The 14,368-nt window shown below is 45.3% G+C and overlaps 1 protein-coding gene across 3 annotated transcripts; it reads left to right on the top strand.

Annotated features, from left to right (window-relative positions):
• The first annotated feature begins 484 nt into the window (after window positions 1–484).
• On the top strand, window positions 485–11,444 carry LOC146693075 (uncharacterized). 3 transcript variants are annotated; one of them, XM_085433450.1, is made up of 5 exons: window positions 485–2,104; window positions 5,283–5,497; window positions 6,119–6,263; window positions 7,125–7,430; window positions 9,738–11,444. In XM_085433450.1, exons 1-5 carry the CDS (start codon window positions 500–502, stop codon window positions 9,891–9,893), a joined length of 2,427 nt encoding a protein of 808 aa, XP_085289576.1. In that variant the 5' UTR covers window positions 485–499; the 3' UTR covers window positions 9,894–11,444. The 3 variants fall into 3 exon arrangements, with proteins under 3 accessions (XP_085289576.1, XP_085289573.1, XP_085289575.1); XM_085433447.1 differs by having other exon boundaries at window positions 500–2,104; window positions 5,301–5,497; XM_085433449.1 differs by lacking the exon at window positions 9,738–11,444 and having other exon boundaries at window positions 510–2,104; window positions 6,119–6,279; window positions 7,125–7,184.
• Window positions 11,445–14,368: the final 2,924 nt, after the last annotated feature.

Raw genomic sequence — 14,368 nt, 5'->3', positions numbered from 1 at the left:
GACTACATCATGTGCATTTTTGCTTGTTTCACGTGCTTGTATCACGACCTTACTTTCTTTTTATAAGGCACCAACTGGACTCTGTGACTGGTGCAGCAAACACACGAGCACCTAAGCTATCCACGCGTGTACGTAACTAAAACAAGCTGCGTGATATTTATTGTTGCTTTTCTTTCATTCTTGGCTGCCTTCCGTTAATTTTCCGGTTAAGTATCAAACTGCTTCTAAAGTAAAAAGATATTTGGATACTGGCGGTGGCACTACTGCAGTCTTGCCATTTTCCTCATCAGTGCTCGTGCTGCTGGTCCAATATTCAGTCCAATACTGCAGCCTTTCTGGCAGGGAGCGCGCCTCCAAATTTACCCTCCCGCTGCGCTCGCTCCCCGTACCTTAAAAAACGCGTGCACGGCTGAAGGTCACTTAAACACAAAAGGCTTTCAGCGCTGCGGTCCAATATAGCGCATGCGCGCTGCCGGAGGACTGCTTCACAGACCGCAATATGGCGAGAATGCCTGGCAGCGGAGACACGGAGCAGGAGCAGATGAGCTGCCCCGAGAGGAGCAGGGATGAGGAGGAGGAGGAGGAGGAGGAAGATGAAGATGAGATTCAGGAGGTCCAGATCACCGGGGAGGAGGAGGACGAGGAGTCCGACAGAGATGGAGTGGAGTGGGAGTCAGGGAGCACAGTGCTGGACTCCAGCGGTTCCGCCGCGCAGACACAAGCGGTCGTTATGCGGAGTATGGACCGAAGGGAGGAGGGGGAGGCGGACCCACTCGGCAGCAGCATCCCCTCCGGGCGCGAGTCTCACCCGGAGGGAGAACTTCAGCGGTCAGAGCGAAACAAGCTGAGCGAGAACACCCGCCTGGCCACCAGGTACGCCGTGAGGATCTTCAGGGAGTACCTCAGCGAGAAAGCCCAAAGTCCAGACTTTGAAACTCTGGACAAGGATGCGCTCTGCGCTGTGCTGCGCTCCTTTTACGCCGAGGCGCGCTCCAAAAGTGGACAACTGTACAGCAAGTCCTCCCTCATCAGCATCCGGAGCTCTCTCAATCGGTACTTGAACGAGCCGCCCTACTGCCGCACCTTGGACCTCACCAAGGACCCAGAGCTGCGCAGCGCCAACCTGACCCTGGCCGCGGTCATACGGAGGCTGGAGGAGCAGGGTGCCGGTCCGGTGGTGCAGAAACAAGCCATCACGCGCTCGGACCTGCGGAAACTGTACGAGTCCTCTGTGTTCAACACCGACACCCCGTTTGGGCTTCTGAACAAAGTCTGGTTTGAGACCTGCATGTATTTCTGCACCAGGGGAAGAGAGAACCAGCGGGAGCTGGAGGAGGACTCGTTCGGCCTGGCCGTGGACGAGGACGGAAGAAAGTTTGTGTATTTTAAAGCTCTCGGACCCTATCACAAGTCCCGCTCCGCCGCCTGGACCAAGAAGCGCCCGGACGCAGACGAGGACACGCTGCCGCGCATGTACGAGACGGGCACGGAGCAGTGTCCGTACGCCAGCTTCGTCCGGTACGTGTCCAAACGGAACCCGCTGTGCAGGGCGTTCTTCCAGCGGCCCCGGGACCACTGCTGCGCGAGCGACGTGACGTGGTACGAGAACAAAGCCATCGGGAAGAACCTGTTGGGCACGAGAATGCAGATGTTGTCGCGCGCTGCCAAGCTCTCGAAAACCTACACCAACCACTGCATCGGTGCCGTCTCCATAGCAACCCTCAACAGCATCGTGGGGGCCGCGGGCTTCAAGCCCTCGACGACGCTTTACGTTGCCTCGGAAACGGTCAATGGTCACGCGCAGTCCCACCTCCAGCTCGTGATCCCGTACCTGCGCAGGGTCAGCGACGCTGCGGATCTGAATCAGCAGCAAAGCACAGAAGCAGAGACGTCGAACACATCGCCTACATCAGCAGCAGCAGCAGCAGCGAGGAGGGAGAGCAACGAGGACGACCCGGGAGCTCCCTCTGCCAAGAAGCGCTGTGTGCGCCCCGGGACGCGCGCCGAGTCGCCCGCAGAGCCGAATGAGAGAGAGTCGGTGCCTGCCACAGCCACGGAGTCCCGTCTCGCACAGTCCGGCGCCCGGTCCCCTGTGCCCACAGAGGTAACCCGGAACATGTTGGTCCGTTTTCATCTGTTGGAGCTTCAAGCCTCCCGTGTTAAACCCGACAGCCAGTCAGTCCCGTACCGATGTGACGCCCATCTTTAGGAGGAGAGTTAGTTAAGAGCGCAATAAAATATTAAACTAGTAGGTGTTTAAGGTGGGCTGTAATCTATGAAAAACTTTATTTGAACTGCTTTATTAGGGGCTTAAAGTAAAATTAAAATAAACAGACGCTCAGGAAAAGCATACCTATTCGAGTTGGCTACCTTAGTAAGCACTCTGACTTTATTTCTCTTCTCGGGCAAATACAACGTGATGCCTTTAAGAAGTACATCAGTATCAGGGTGAACTTCCTGTTACAGGGACATCTGGGATCAGATCAGCCTAATAAATACAGAGAAATAAATAAAAACAAAATACAGATGCCGAACCATTGCACCCTTCATTTACAAAGCAATTCATCACTTTTGTGTTATTTTCACGTCGTATAATCTTGAACATGACATAAAACATCTGTAATCATGTAGTTTACTTCAGTGGTGCCACAGTGTGAAAATCGATGCACATAAAGACCTACAAACACTAACCTGGAAGCCTAATTAAGCGTTCAGTTCTTTAGATCTGTTGTAATTGGATACCAAAACATTACACGTGCTCAGTTTTTCAGTGAAATAATAGAATTTAGCTTAAAGTCCTGTACCAGAGTTTGTGCACCCTTTATTCTGAATTACAAACATATAAAACCATTTGCACAACATCAGCTCTAGTGCTTGGTACGAGGGAAAATCATTACTTTGTAGTCACAAATGTTTATCACTAAGGGCTGCACAGAAATATGTACATGCATTTGTCTGTGAAGGTTCTCAGTCATGCAGGTCATCATAGTCTAAGGAGCTTGGAAAGAAAAGCGTCTGGACTCGTTTAAGTTGCTTGAAGATGTTTCTCCTCTCACCCAAAAAGCTTCTTCAGTTCAGTTCCCCCAGATGTACATGCATTTGTTTGTTTTTAAATCAGTAGTAAGTGGATAAAAAATGATCTGATTGTACATTTTTATATTTTTGTTACTTAAGTTGCTCTGACGTAAACATAATGCAGAATTACAGAATCTCACCCTGTAGGAAACTGTGTTGTCCATGTGGCCCAATCATGTGAGGAGAAGCAGTGATTTGTCTTTGGGAGTGTCCCTCTGTTGCCAAGGGTAACTATACCTGCTGATGAATTTATCCACCATGCATTAGTGCCATAGCTGCAGGGTACAGACTGCTTGTTGGGCAGTCACAACACGCACACACGCGCACGCACACGCACACGCGCACACACACGCACACATGGATTATATAGATGTGATAATCTGTACCTGCTATACATCGTGTGAGGCCGGTGTCTCAGCTGTTTGTTTGCCCTTCATGGTGCTTACTCTGATATTTATTCATATGTAATTTGATCATATGTCATATGTACATACAAGCAAAGAATTAAGCAAAATGTTAAAATTATGAATTAGACAGTTGAACTGTTTGCGCTCTCTGAGGTTATAAAATTAAGGTCAAGGGAGACGAGGCAGGAATGTGAAAGGTCACAGCAGAAATCCTTTAACGGCACCGAGTCATTCAGGAGGAGCTCGGAGTAGAGAGACTCGTCCTCCACATTAAAAACTACCAGCTGAGGTGTTTTGGGGATTTATCTAAGATGCCTCTTGGATGCCGTCTAGATGAGGTGGTTCCTGTATGCTCTTCTGTAAGGAGACCCTGGGAAAGCCCCAGAACAAGCCAGAGAAGAGTTTGTCTACTGTCTGGCTTGGAAACACCTCAGTGTCCTCTTCAGAGAGCTGGAAGCACTGGCAGGAAGAGGAAGGTCTGCTTATCTCTGCTTAAACCGCTGCTTACACTCTTACACTGCTGTTTTCTTTAGCAGTGCCGGTCGTTGATTACTTAGCAAGTTAATCCCTTACATATTCATCTGTAGCCCTTATTGTAGAATTGCTCCATATTATCATAACATATAAACTGGCACAGTGCTACAGCTTATGTAGCCAGTAACAGCAAATGTTCAGGGCATATCCTCACTGCAGACCATTCACATTTAGTGTTCAGTGTAGTTGAACTGACATGAACACCATCGTTTGGAGCAGAACAGGTTTGAAAGGAGCCGTTGGAACAGAATGAAAGGAAACGGCGGATCAGTCTAGAAGAGCAGAGTGAAAGCCCAGAGGACGTGTGTTCCCAGCCTGTCAGCCACTGGCCTCCTACCAGGCTGCCAATTGTTTCTTTCAGAGCTTAATGATTTGTTTCGTGCCAGACACCTGGCACTATAACGTAGCCTACAAGGCAGTCAGGAATAGCTCTGACCGAGCCGTATCTGTGAGCCTGACAGGATGTCCTTGTGCTTCTTAGCTTCCTGTCAGGCTCCTGGCTTTACCTGACAGTCCCGAGTCTGCCTGGCAGGAACTGTTCTAAGCAACCAGCTCCTCTGTAAAACTGTTCAGGTCAGGTTTGCCAGCCTGCTTGCAGGTTTTTATACAAACATCGACGAGACCCAGTTTGGCTTCAAGCGCAAAACATCTTTCAGGAGCTGCAGATAGATGCATTTATTATGGAGCATGACTTCATGACAACACGCAGAGATTTCTCTAGTTTAACCTGCAGCAACCAGCTGTTCACATAAAGGTTGAGGGTGCTGCACTTTGGGTTGCAGAGGTGGTTGTGCAGTTCGCCTTGTTGTCTCCAGCCTGTCCAGCTCGGTGGCAGAGAGAGGTTTGCAAATAATTGCTGCATAATTTATAAACACAGATTGCCAACATGTTGCAATCAGTTACATTTGCTCTGCAAGCGGTCGCAAGTTAATACATAACTCGTGGGCGGCGATGAAAATGAGTGTGCTGAAGGGGACAAATCTCCCCTCTTTGCTATATTTCCTGCCTCTCCTCAATCATTTTGATTTATCACAGATTGCACGTAAACGAAAACTTGATCCAAACTGATAGCAGGCTGCCTTGTTGCTGCCTTGTTGCTGCCTTGTTGCTAAATTGTTGTTTAAACAGACACATAGCAGTTCCATGACTTGGTGATAAATATGTTCCAATGTATTAACTGTAAAGATAACCTATGTCCATGGATGTGGAGATATTCATGGCTATGTTTGGTCTTTTTTTCATATACTGGCACCACCATCACTGCAGCGTGTATTTGTGTCCCAGGACAGACGTAGCAGCGGCAGCTGCAGCAGCATGTCGAGTCAGAAGCTGGCTTCTTGGTCTCCGATGTCTCCCCCGTGTACCACGGGAATCCCAGCACCAGCTCAGCTCACCAAAACCAACGCACCAGTCCACATTGATGTAGGAGGACACATGTACACCAGCAGCCTGCCCACACTCACCAGGTACCCCGAGTCAAGGTGAGGCACACATCCAAGCTTTTAAAGTACATTCCCCCCATTAAAATACACAGGATGGCTGGTGGACGTATGAGTAAAGCTAAGGCTGTAATCCACCTCAACACCTCAATATCAAAAGCTCTTAATCAACAAATTAGTTCAACATTACTGATTATTTTGAATATCTGCTACCTTAATTATCACATTTCAATACAAATGGATATTTTTCCTATGATTCAGGAAACAGAATTTTAGTATATTGAGTTGGTTTTAATGGCTTCTCTGCAAAATATAGAAAGAGTTTGCTTTTCAGTTATTTGTTCAGAAAGTTTAAATCTGTGAATAGTTTAACAGGCAGCGGTGATCTACTTCCTGCTTCATGGGGAAAAGGTGGCCTGCTGTCCACACATTAAGGAAAATGCAGATATCTCAACTCATCAAACAGCGAAGATTTGATTAAAAAAGCCTCATAATCTCGATCACTGTACACTGTTACAATAAACTTGATCATCTTTGAACCTACTTTTTAAAATTAACTTAGCATTTACCCTTCAGTGAGCTAGGAAATGATTTAGCTGCAACATGTACATTTAAATTTAGCCACAGCTGAGTGTAGAAACCTGTTTCCTTCTCTTTGGGCAGAATCGGGCGTCTGTTCGACGGCACAGAGCCCATCGTGTTGGACAGTCTAAAGCAGCACTACTTCATCGATCGGGACGGGGACATGTTCCGCTACATACTCAACTTCCTGCGAACCTCCAAGCTCCTCCTGCCTGATGACTTCAAAGTGAGTGCCTGATCAGGTACTTCCACAGTTCACCGCTGCTGCTGCGTGACCTAAAGCAGGGAAACAAATGTCAAAAGAAAGACTTGAACCCCTGTCAGAGTCTCACACGAGCCTGTCGCTTACAGTACTGAGACTTCTTTGAGTGACTCTGTTGCCCTTTTCTGTATTTTCTGTCATATTCTCTCAAACATCATAAAAATGACCAATAGATAAATTGCAGTAAAATAAATGAGTATTTGTTCCATTACTCTAGGAAGGCAACATGTTATGGCAGCAAAATGACCCCAGATCTCAAAACTGATTAATGCATGGAAGGATTTATAGTAGCAGTGGCTTAATGTTTGCATCAGGGAAATTACCTGTTATCAACATTGTGAGACTTCAGGCGAGAAACAGGCAGCAAGTCCGTGCCAAAGACACATTCATTCTCTTCATTAATTCTTCATCACAATTATGACAGCCCAAACAGAAACTGCCTGCAGCCAGCGTGTGCAAACTTCTTCATTGGCTTGTAGCAGCTTTCAAATGAATCAGAAGGTTTTGTATGTGATTTGTTTATAGAATAAATGAAAACGAGAGTCTTCCTTCGGTTAGTGTGTTAGCAGCAGAGCAGCTGCTACCAAGGCTTTAGTACACCTTTAGTACTAAAGTACTGAACGAGCGTTTATATGTGTTAATGCATTTTTTAAACTTTGTTTTTTGCAAGAAAACGTGGAGTTTTCTGCATTTTTTGGTGGGTGTTGTGTACTCATCTGCATGTGTGTGTATTTGTGTGCATTGTGCGTGTTCTTTTGGCCTGTGTAAGTCTGCACTTATGCTTCTGAGAGTGTTTTCTTGTTTCTGCTGTGTGTGTGTTTGCAGGAGTACTCCCTGCTCTACGAAGAGGCTACTTTCTTCCAGCTGGCACCTCTAAAGACCGAGCTGGAGCGCTGGAGGGCTGAGCAGGAGCGCCGGGACGTTTCTCGAGACTGCGAGTGCGTCGTGGTCCGCGTGACGCCGGAGCTCGGTGAGAGGATCAGTGTGAGTGCATCCCGGGCGCTGATGGAGGAGATTTTCCCTGAGGTGACTGATATCGTCTACAGTTCTATGAACGCCAGCTGGAACCAGGACCCCACACACGTGCTCCGCTTCCCGCTCAACGGCTACTGCCACCTCACCTCAGTTCAGGTACATAACATCCTCTGAGCCACACTGGTTTATATTCTCTCAACATGTCAGATGCTGGAGTGAGCAACTCAAAGCATTTAAGTATGTAGACACAGTCAAGACAGCCTGCAGAAGTTCACAGAGTATCGTGGTTGTTGGTGGCAGACGGGCAGCTCAGAGTGTTCCAGAAACTGCTCATCTTACATGGAATGGTTGGAAAAGTCAAAAATATCCAGTTTTTGAGTCAAAATGCCTCGTTAATACCAGACCACAGCTGACAGGAAGAAAACAGGGACTCGAATAACAGCTTGTTACAACCAAAGTGTGCAGGAGAGTGTTTCTGAATGCACAACATGTCAGACCTCGAAGCGGATGGGCTACAGCAGCAAGAGCCCACAGCTGCTGCTGTCAGCTAAAAACAGGAAACTGGTGGTACAGCTCACCTACTTTAGACAATGGGAGACTGAAAAACATCGCCTGCTCTGATGAGCCTTGATTTCTGCTGCAATGTCGGATGGAAGGTCATAATTTGACGTAATCAACATGAAAGCTTATATTCATCCTGTCGTAGGTTGTTTATACACCACAGCGTCTGGACTGTTGCTTCTGTCCATCCTTCATAAAGATGGACGTGTTACACGGGACCTGGAATTTAGAAGTTCACCGTCCAGACACCCAGTGTGAGAGAGTCAAGCTAAACAGCCGCCGCTGTGATAGCTGTGTTCAATGCACCGTCTCAAGCTGCAGCTTAACTAAAGGAGTCAAGATGATATCTGGGACTCTAAAATGTGCCGTCGCCTGTTATCTGTCAGCTCCGTCTTTGGCAGATGCCACCCTTCCACCATCCATCAAAGCCTGATGTGTTTTTATGTGATGTTAGCATACTCTGAATGCTGACAGTCGGTTTGTAACAGCGCTGTGTTGAGGCGGGTGACACATTTCATCACCTGAAGGTCTGCCTTTGTCTCCCGGGGGAGATCTCAGTAAGACAGACCAGCAGCACAGAGAGCAGAAGCCTCCAGAGGGCAAACTGAGATAATGTCACCGCGTTCACCTCAGGAGGAAACGCTCAGAGAGGGGAACTAATGGACTACTTCTGAAGTGTTTGTGTTTCAGGCCAGATAGGCTGATGGGTTTCTTGAGATGGAGAGTGACCCTGGGTCCTGAGGCTCACATGTTGTTAGCAACACATTTAAACGCAAACACAAAAGAAGTGCAGAGAATAACCGTAAATCAGAAAGACACAGATTCGCTGCTTGCTTTCCTTTGTTGTCATACTTACTGAACACAAAAACATCTGGTTTGTGTCAAACACTCTTTCTAATGAAAATGCAATGATTTGACCATTTCATAATAAGTCAGGGGAAAGAACAAAAACAGAGCTCAGACATTAAGTGTTTACGGGAGGTTTATAAAGTAAAGTTAGCCATCATGACTGACCTGAAAACAGTTGGATTGAGGTACTTCACGTGGTCTGGTAAAGGCCTAACAATAATAGAGCAAAAACCCTAACAATCAGATGACCCCGTATGAGCAAGCGCTTGGTGACACTGGCAGGATGAACTTCTGTGGAACAACCAGGCTCAGGGAGGGGCAGCCATCTCCAGAAACTGTACTGAAGAGAGCCAGAGTTTAAAAACAGCTAATAATTAAATGCAGTGTTGGTTATAAACGCATAGAGAGTAAATCCAAACTGGGAGTTGGTACCACAGGAAAGATTGGATTCTGGATTTACCATTGTGTAAAGCACAGTGGCTCCAGCACACAGCCCTGTGGAGCGCCATATTAGCCTTAGTGTGTGAAGAAGACTCCCCATTTACACGAACTGAGTTTATTAGATATTATTCAAACCCCTGTAGAGCTGTACTGTTAACACTACTAGTGTGTTCTGATATCTACAGTAAGTTACTGTGATTATCATAATTAGGGTTGAAGCACTAATTAATAGCTGAACTTCGCCCCAGCCTGCAGGTTTCTTCCACAGGAATGTGTCTTTCTGTGGCAGCAAGCATCTGTAACCCAGTGGGCTATTTATCCCCTTTTACCTACTTTTCCACATAGAGACTTGATGCTTTGATTAAATACTGACTATATCTACAATATCTAACGAGCTGCCCAAGGAAATCAGGTCAGATGAGTTGAAGGCAGCTTACACTGCCTCGTAAACCATACTTTACTGCAGAGGCTTCAATTTCAGAGTCTATTTCTAAACTGTTTAAATGCCTTTGTGTATTGGGGTGGTTATTATGTGCTCTGGTGCGTAAGTATTGATACCAGGGAGTATTTGGTAAAGGTGTGATAAGATATTTGGTTTGTGTCTGACTGCAGGTGCTGGAACGGCTACAGCAGAAAGGTTTCTTTATCACAGGGTCGTGTGGCGGCGGAGTGGATTCCTCCCTGTTTAGTGAATACGTCCTGCGACGGGAGATCCAAGGCAGACGCCCCCTGATCCTCAAAGCAATAAAACAGGAACTCCTGCATTAAATTCAGAAGACCTGATTGCACATCTGTTCTGTGCAAGTGCGTGGACAGTTTGTCACATGACACAGACTCCCTCACTGCAGCAGAACAGTGAAACAAAGCGGGACGTGCAAAACGTGGTCTAATCTTCAAACGTGAACGTAAGGTAGCACCTGAATTAAAAGACAACACGGCCATCCTTTCACCAATTTATTTCATCACATTGATGCAAGATATGTTTTCCTTCCTGTGATCCCCAAAATTGTCCACATTAACTGTCAGTCTGTGTCACGCTACCAGAGTGAAATCCAGCCATTACAGTAAATAAAGATTTTTCAAAGAATAAATGTTTTTAATAAGTTGTGATGAAATAAAAACACGTAAGAGTTGTTTTTTTAGATTTGTTGGAAATCAAGAACTCGATTCTCGCCTTTAAAGGTATTCAGACCTTTAACTCTGCGCTTTGTGAATGCGTCTTTGGCAGCAGTGACAGCCTCAGGTCTTCCTGTCTGCTCTTCTCGAGCTTAGATTGGATGAAAGCATCAGTTCTGTAGTCCCGCACACGCGTGCGTTATATGTAACCAATGCTCATTTTCTCCTTTAATGCACACATATGTAACCATGTGGGCCTCACATCAAATCTGTACACAAACATTTGCATTTCAGATGTGAGGCAGTGGCCCACAGATCGTCAGAAACAGGTTTTCACAGCTGATGCTGGTTTCTGTGCTTTCAACAGTTGCATTGAACAGTGTAAATATGAAGGCATGAGCCTTGCCTGCATGAACCTTTACATTCATATTTAATACTTGCGAAGACCATCAGTTACTTTTACCTGATGCAAGCGTGACAGGTTTATTTTTGGTACGGCAAAAACACAAAAACGTGTAACAAACCGAGCTTCTCAGTTATATTTTTAAGCCTTAATTTCATTTATGGCATGCAACGTTTTTACTGTAGAAGCACAATTTTTCTCCTCATGCTTTGAGAACTTACAAGAATCTACAAAAAAGAAATGAATGCATTTTGTATTTGGTTTTTCAAACGTGTTTTAAGGGACAGCGAATCAGTCCCACATTGTATATTCACGTCATCTTTTGTTTTGCATAATTACCTGTAAGATCATTTTATGAATGAAGAACTGAGACTCTTTAAAAGGCTAAATGCACAAATCTGTCATGAATTTTATTTTGAAGGCAAAACTTTGATTCTTCATTTGTTAGTGGCATCGTGCACTTTGAACAGCTCAGACATTTGGAAAATGTGCTTGTCTGACATTAAGAGGACAGATCGACCTCATATTCATGTACAAAGGTGAACAAACGTTAAATAGAAATCTCCTGCCGCTGTGCAAACGGTTAACTAACACGAGTAGCCATCAATCAGATCACAACAAGAAAACAAAGGAGCACATTTTCCAAACGTTGAGCTAATCATGTAAAAATATTAGGAAAACTGGTTTGATGCTGCTTTCTGGCACTTCCATGATGACACCGGAGTGCAGGGAGGCTTCACGCCAAACAATTATGTAAGAAACCACAAAATGCTCGAGAGGACCTGGTTCAATAAAAGACATTTGCCACATTTCATGTTACTCTTTATTACCTGCTGTGCTTTAACTCTAACAGCGTCTGATGTTGGGATGCTAAGTTCAGCTAAACCAGAGTTTGCAGTTTTACATTTAACCGAACCAACACTGCGTGTGTGTAAATGACATCCTTAAACATGCGTCCACAGCTATAATCACTGCGTCTCCATAATCGACTGCAGTGTTGATCTGTGGTCATGGGCACAGCTGCCTCGTGTGCCACATGTTGGCCTTCAACTAATATTACTGAGAGAAAACGTTGAAACAGATCTATAAAAACAAAGCAGTGGGATTTAAATATGTCATTCTTCATCCATCAGACATGTTTATAACCCTACTTGTCTTTTCTTGTTAGTCACAGCATAGATCTAAAATGGAGTAAGAGCGGGGCGATCGTGGCTCAAGAGTTGGGAGTTCGCCTTGTATTCGGAAGGTTGCCGGTTCGAGCCCCGGCTCGGACAGTCTCGGTCGTTGTGTCCTTGGGCAAGACACTTCACCCGTTGCCTACTGGTGGTGGTCAGAGGGCCCGGTGGCGCCAGTGTCCGGCAGCCTCGCCTCTGTCAGTGCGCCCCAGGGTGGCTGTGGCTACAGTGTAGCTGCCATCACCAGTGTGTGGATGTGTGTGTGACTGGATATGTAAAGCGCCTTGGGGTCCTCAGGGACTAGTAAAGCGCTATATAAATACAGGCCATTTACCATATAAGAGGTGTCAGAAGGAAAACTAAAAGACTCGACGCCAACAAAGAGCAAAGAAATCCCTGCTGTTAGGCTGCTGATGATCCGAGATGTGATTCCACATTTATGTGAACCAGAGAACATTTTCACATTTGTCCTTCACTCTGGGCTCATGTACAAACACCTGTAAGCACTGAACTGGACTCTGCAGTGTAACAAGCAGCAGGATCAGTGCTGGGATCAGCTGTACGTGAAAATAGCCCCGCTGCTTGATCCATTAATCTCAGTCAATGCTTTTGTGATGGAGTTTATGGTCTTTTTAATCTTACAGACCTATTTGTTGCACCACTTTGTTCACTTTCTCAGTTATGGTCTCGTTAGCGTCATAATGGAGACGAGTCGACCGTGGCCACGGTGACACTCGTGTGGTAAAATTCATCTTTTATAGAGTCTATTGTTGTCTTACTGCGGAGGCTGCAGTTAAATATTGACAAGTCATTAGCTAATGAACGTTACGTAGTGTGTTTCTGAGTAGGGCTGCCACAAACGATTATTTTGATAGTCGACTAGTCACCGATTATTTTTGTGATTAGTCGACTAATCAGATCATCATCCATTAGACGTAAAACGTACAGCTTATTGCACCAGCAGCATCTGCTCTTATATAACTATCATTAGCTTACAGCTTTAAGTGTTTAAGGTCTGTGCTAACTAAAAATAAAGACAAGAAGATAGTTTATTGAATTTTAATGAAATTTGCAGATTGTTTCGGTGAAGATTAATAAACTCCTTGCTTTCTAAAATATAACAGGACACCGGAGTAAATTCTCCAGCATCTCACACTTCTGATAATCAGCTGTCTGCTTGACGTTTATTCAGCTGTGTAAAAACTATAACTTTAATCTCAGCCAAACCGATTTACTCAGGAACAAATAAAATACTAAAAAAAGCCAAACAATAACATTTGTAAGTTATCTAAGTGACTCATATATATTTAACCTGAGTAGTGAAAGACGGCGGTGGGTTTGAAAACGATCTGCCGGGAGTCCGGTGTTCTCACGGCGCTAGTGAGCCTAGCCCCCGGCTAGCTAACGAGCTAGTGGGTAACAGATGTCTCTGAAAACGTCGGAGCGCTTTTGAAAATATGTGGTGTCCTGATAAACTGAGCAGATATTTGAGGTTTGCACAGCTACATTCTCGCCTGAAAATATGTTAAACGTTTATTTTGTGACCCAGAAAGAATAATAAGAGTAACATTAAAACTAACTAGCTGCCACCATTGTTGGAAACTGAGCTGGGCCGCGCTATGAATTCTGGGACACAGCTGCTTCTTCTTCTTCTTCGGGGTTTAACGGTAGCTGGCATCCTTGTACATGCAGTGCTGCCATCTTCTGTTTCAGTCCGTTATTACACTCTTAAATCCTGCTACTTATTTCTGCGTCTTTTGGGATCTTACAAAGCTTCAAACGACGCGTCGACTATTAAATCAGTCGTCGACGATTTTGATAGTCGACGTAATCGTGACTAGTCGACAAATCGTGGCAGCCCTATTTCTGAGTCTAATGGAGATTCTGTTTGACAAAAACTTAAAGTTGTATTCAGTGACTGAGCATACAAAGTCATTAGGAGCCAATCGCAGGAAAGCTCAGATTTTTGGCATCTGACTTAATTTTCTGAAGTTTTGTAAGACTAGAAATGTCAGGTTTGTGGGCGCTTCCAGCGGGATGGTGCTTCTTCATGCTACCTGAAAACATCTTGCTAAGGTTATTTAAGATTGTTCCCTGGCTGTTGGTGTGGATGCAAGCGACAGGCCAGAACTGCACCGCATCACTGAGTTCAGCTACGCTTAATTACAGCAATGAGCTATCCGACTGACAGCATCGTGCCAACAGCCCATATTACAAATCAAGTCTTTAAGGAATTGTAGCACTGACCAGCTACACTTACCCTCACATCAAGCAGTCACACAGCTGATCACCTACTCAACTCAGGGTTTCCCAGTTTAGCCAGGTTCATGGACAGGTATCCTGGCAGTAGATCGTATATTTTACAAACTATGAGAAAAATCATGTCATGGTCTCACAACTTGCAGTGAAGAAGAGAAAAAAGTAAGAAGTGAAGAATGTCCTTAATTTCTTTCCTTAATAAGTGCAAGTGAATATTTAGTTGGGCTGCTTCAAGCTACTGACTCCGATTTATTATTTTTTTGAACCTTCATGACCCTAAAAACTCAGAG

The sequence above is a fragment of the Copadichromis virginalis genome, linkage group LG15 (assembly GCF_057382275.1).
Source record: "Copadichromis virginalis isolate Kocher_CV1m ecotype Utaka linkage group LG15, C_Virginalis_male_GT1.1, whole genome shotgun sequence".
Lineage (NCBI taxonomy): Eukaryota > Metazoa > Chordata > Actinopteri > Cichliformes > Cichlidae > Copadichromis > Copadichromis virginalis.
This window is presented reverse-complemented; position numbering and strand designations above follow the sequence as displayed.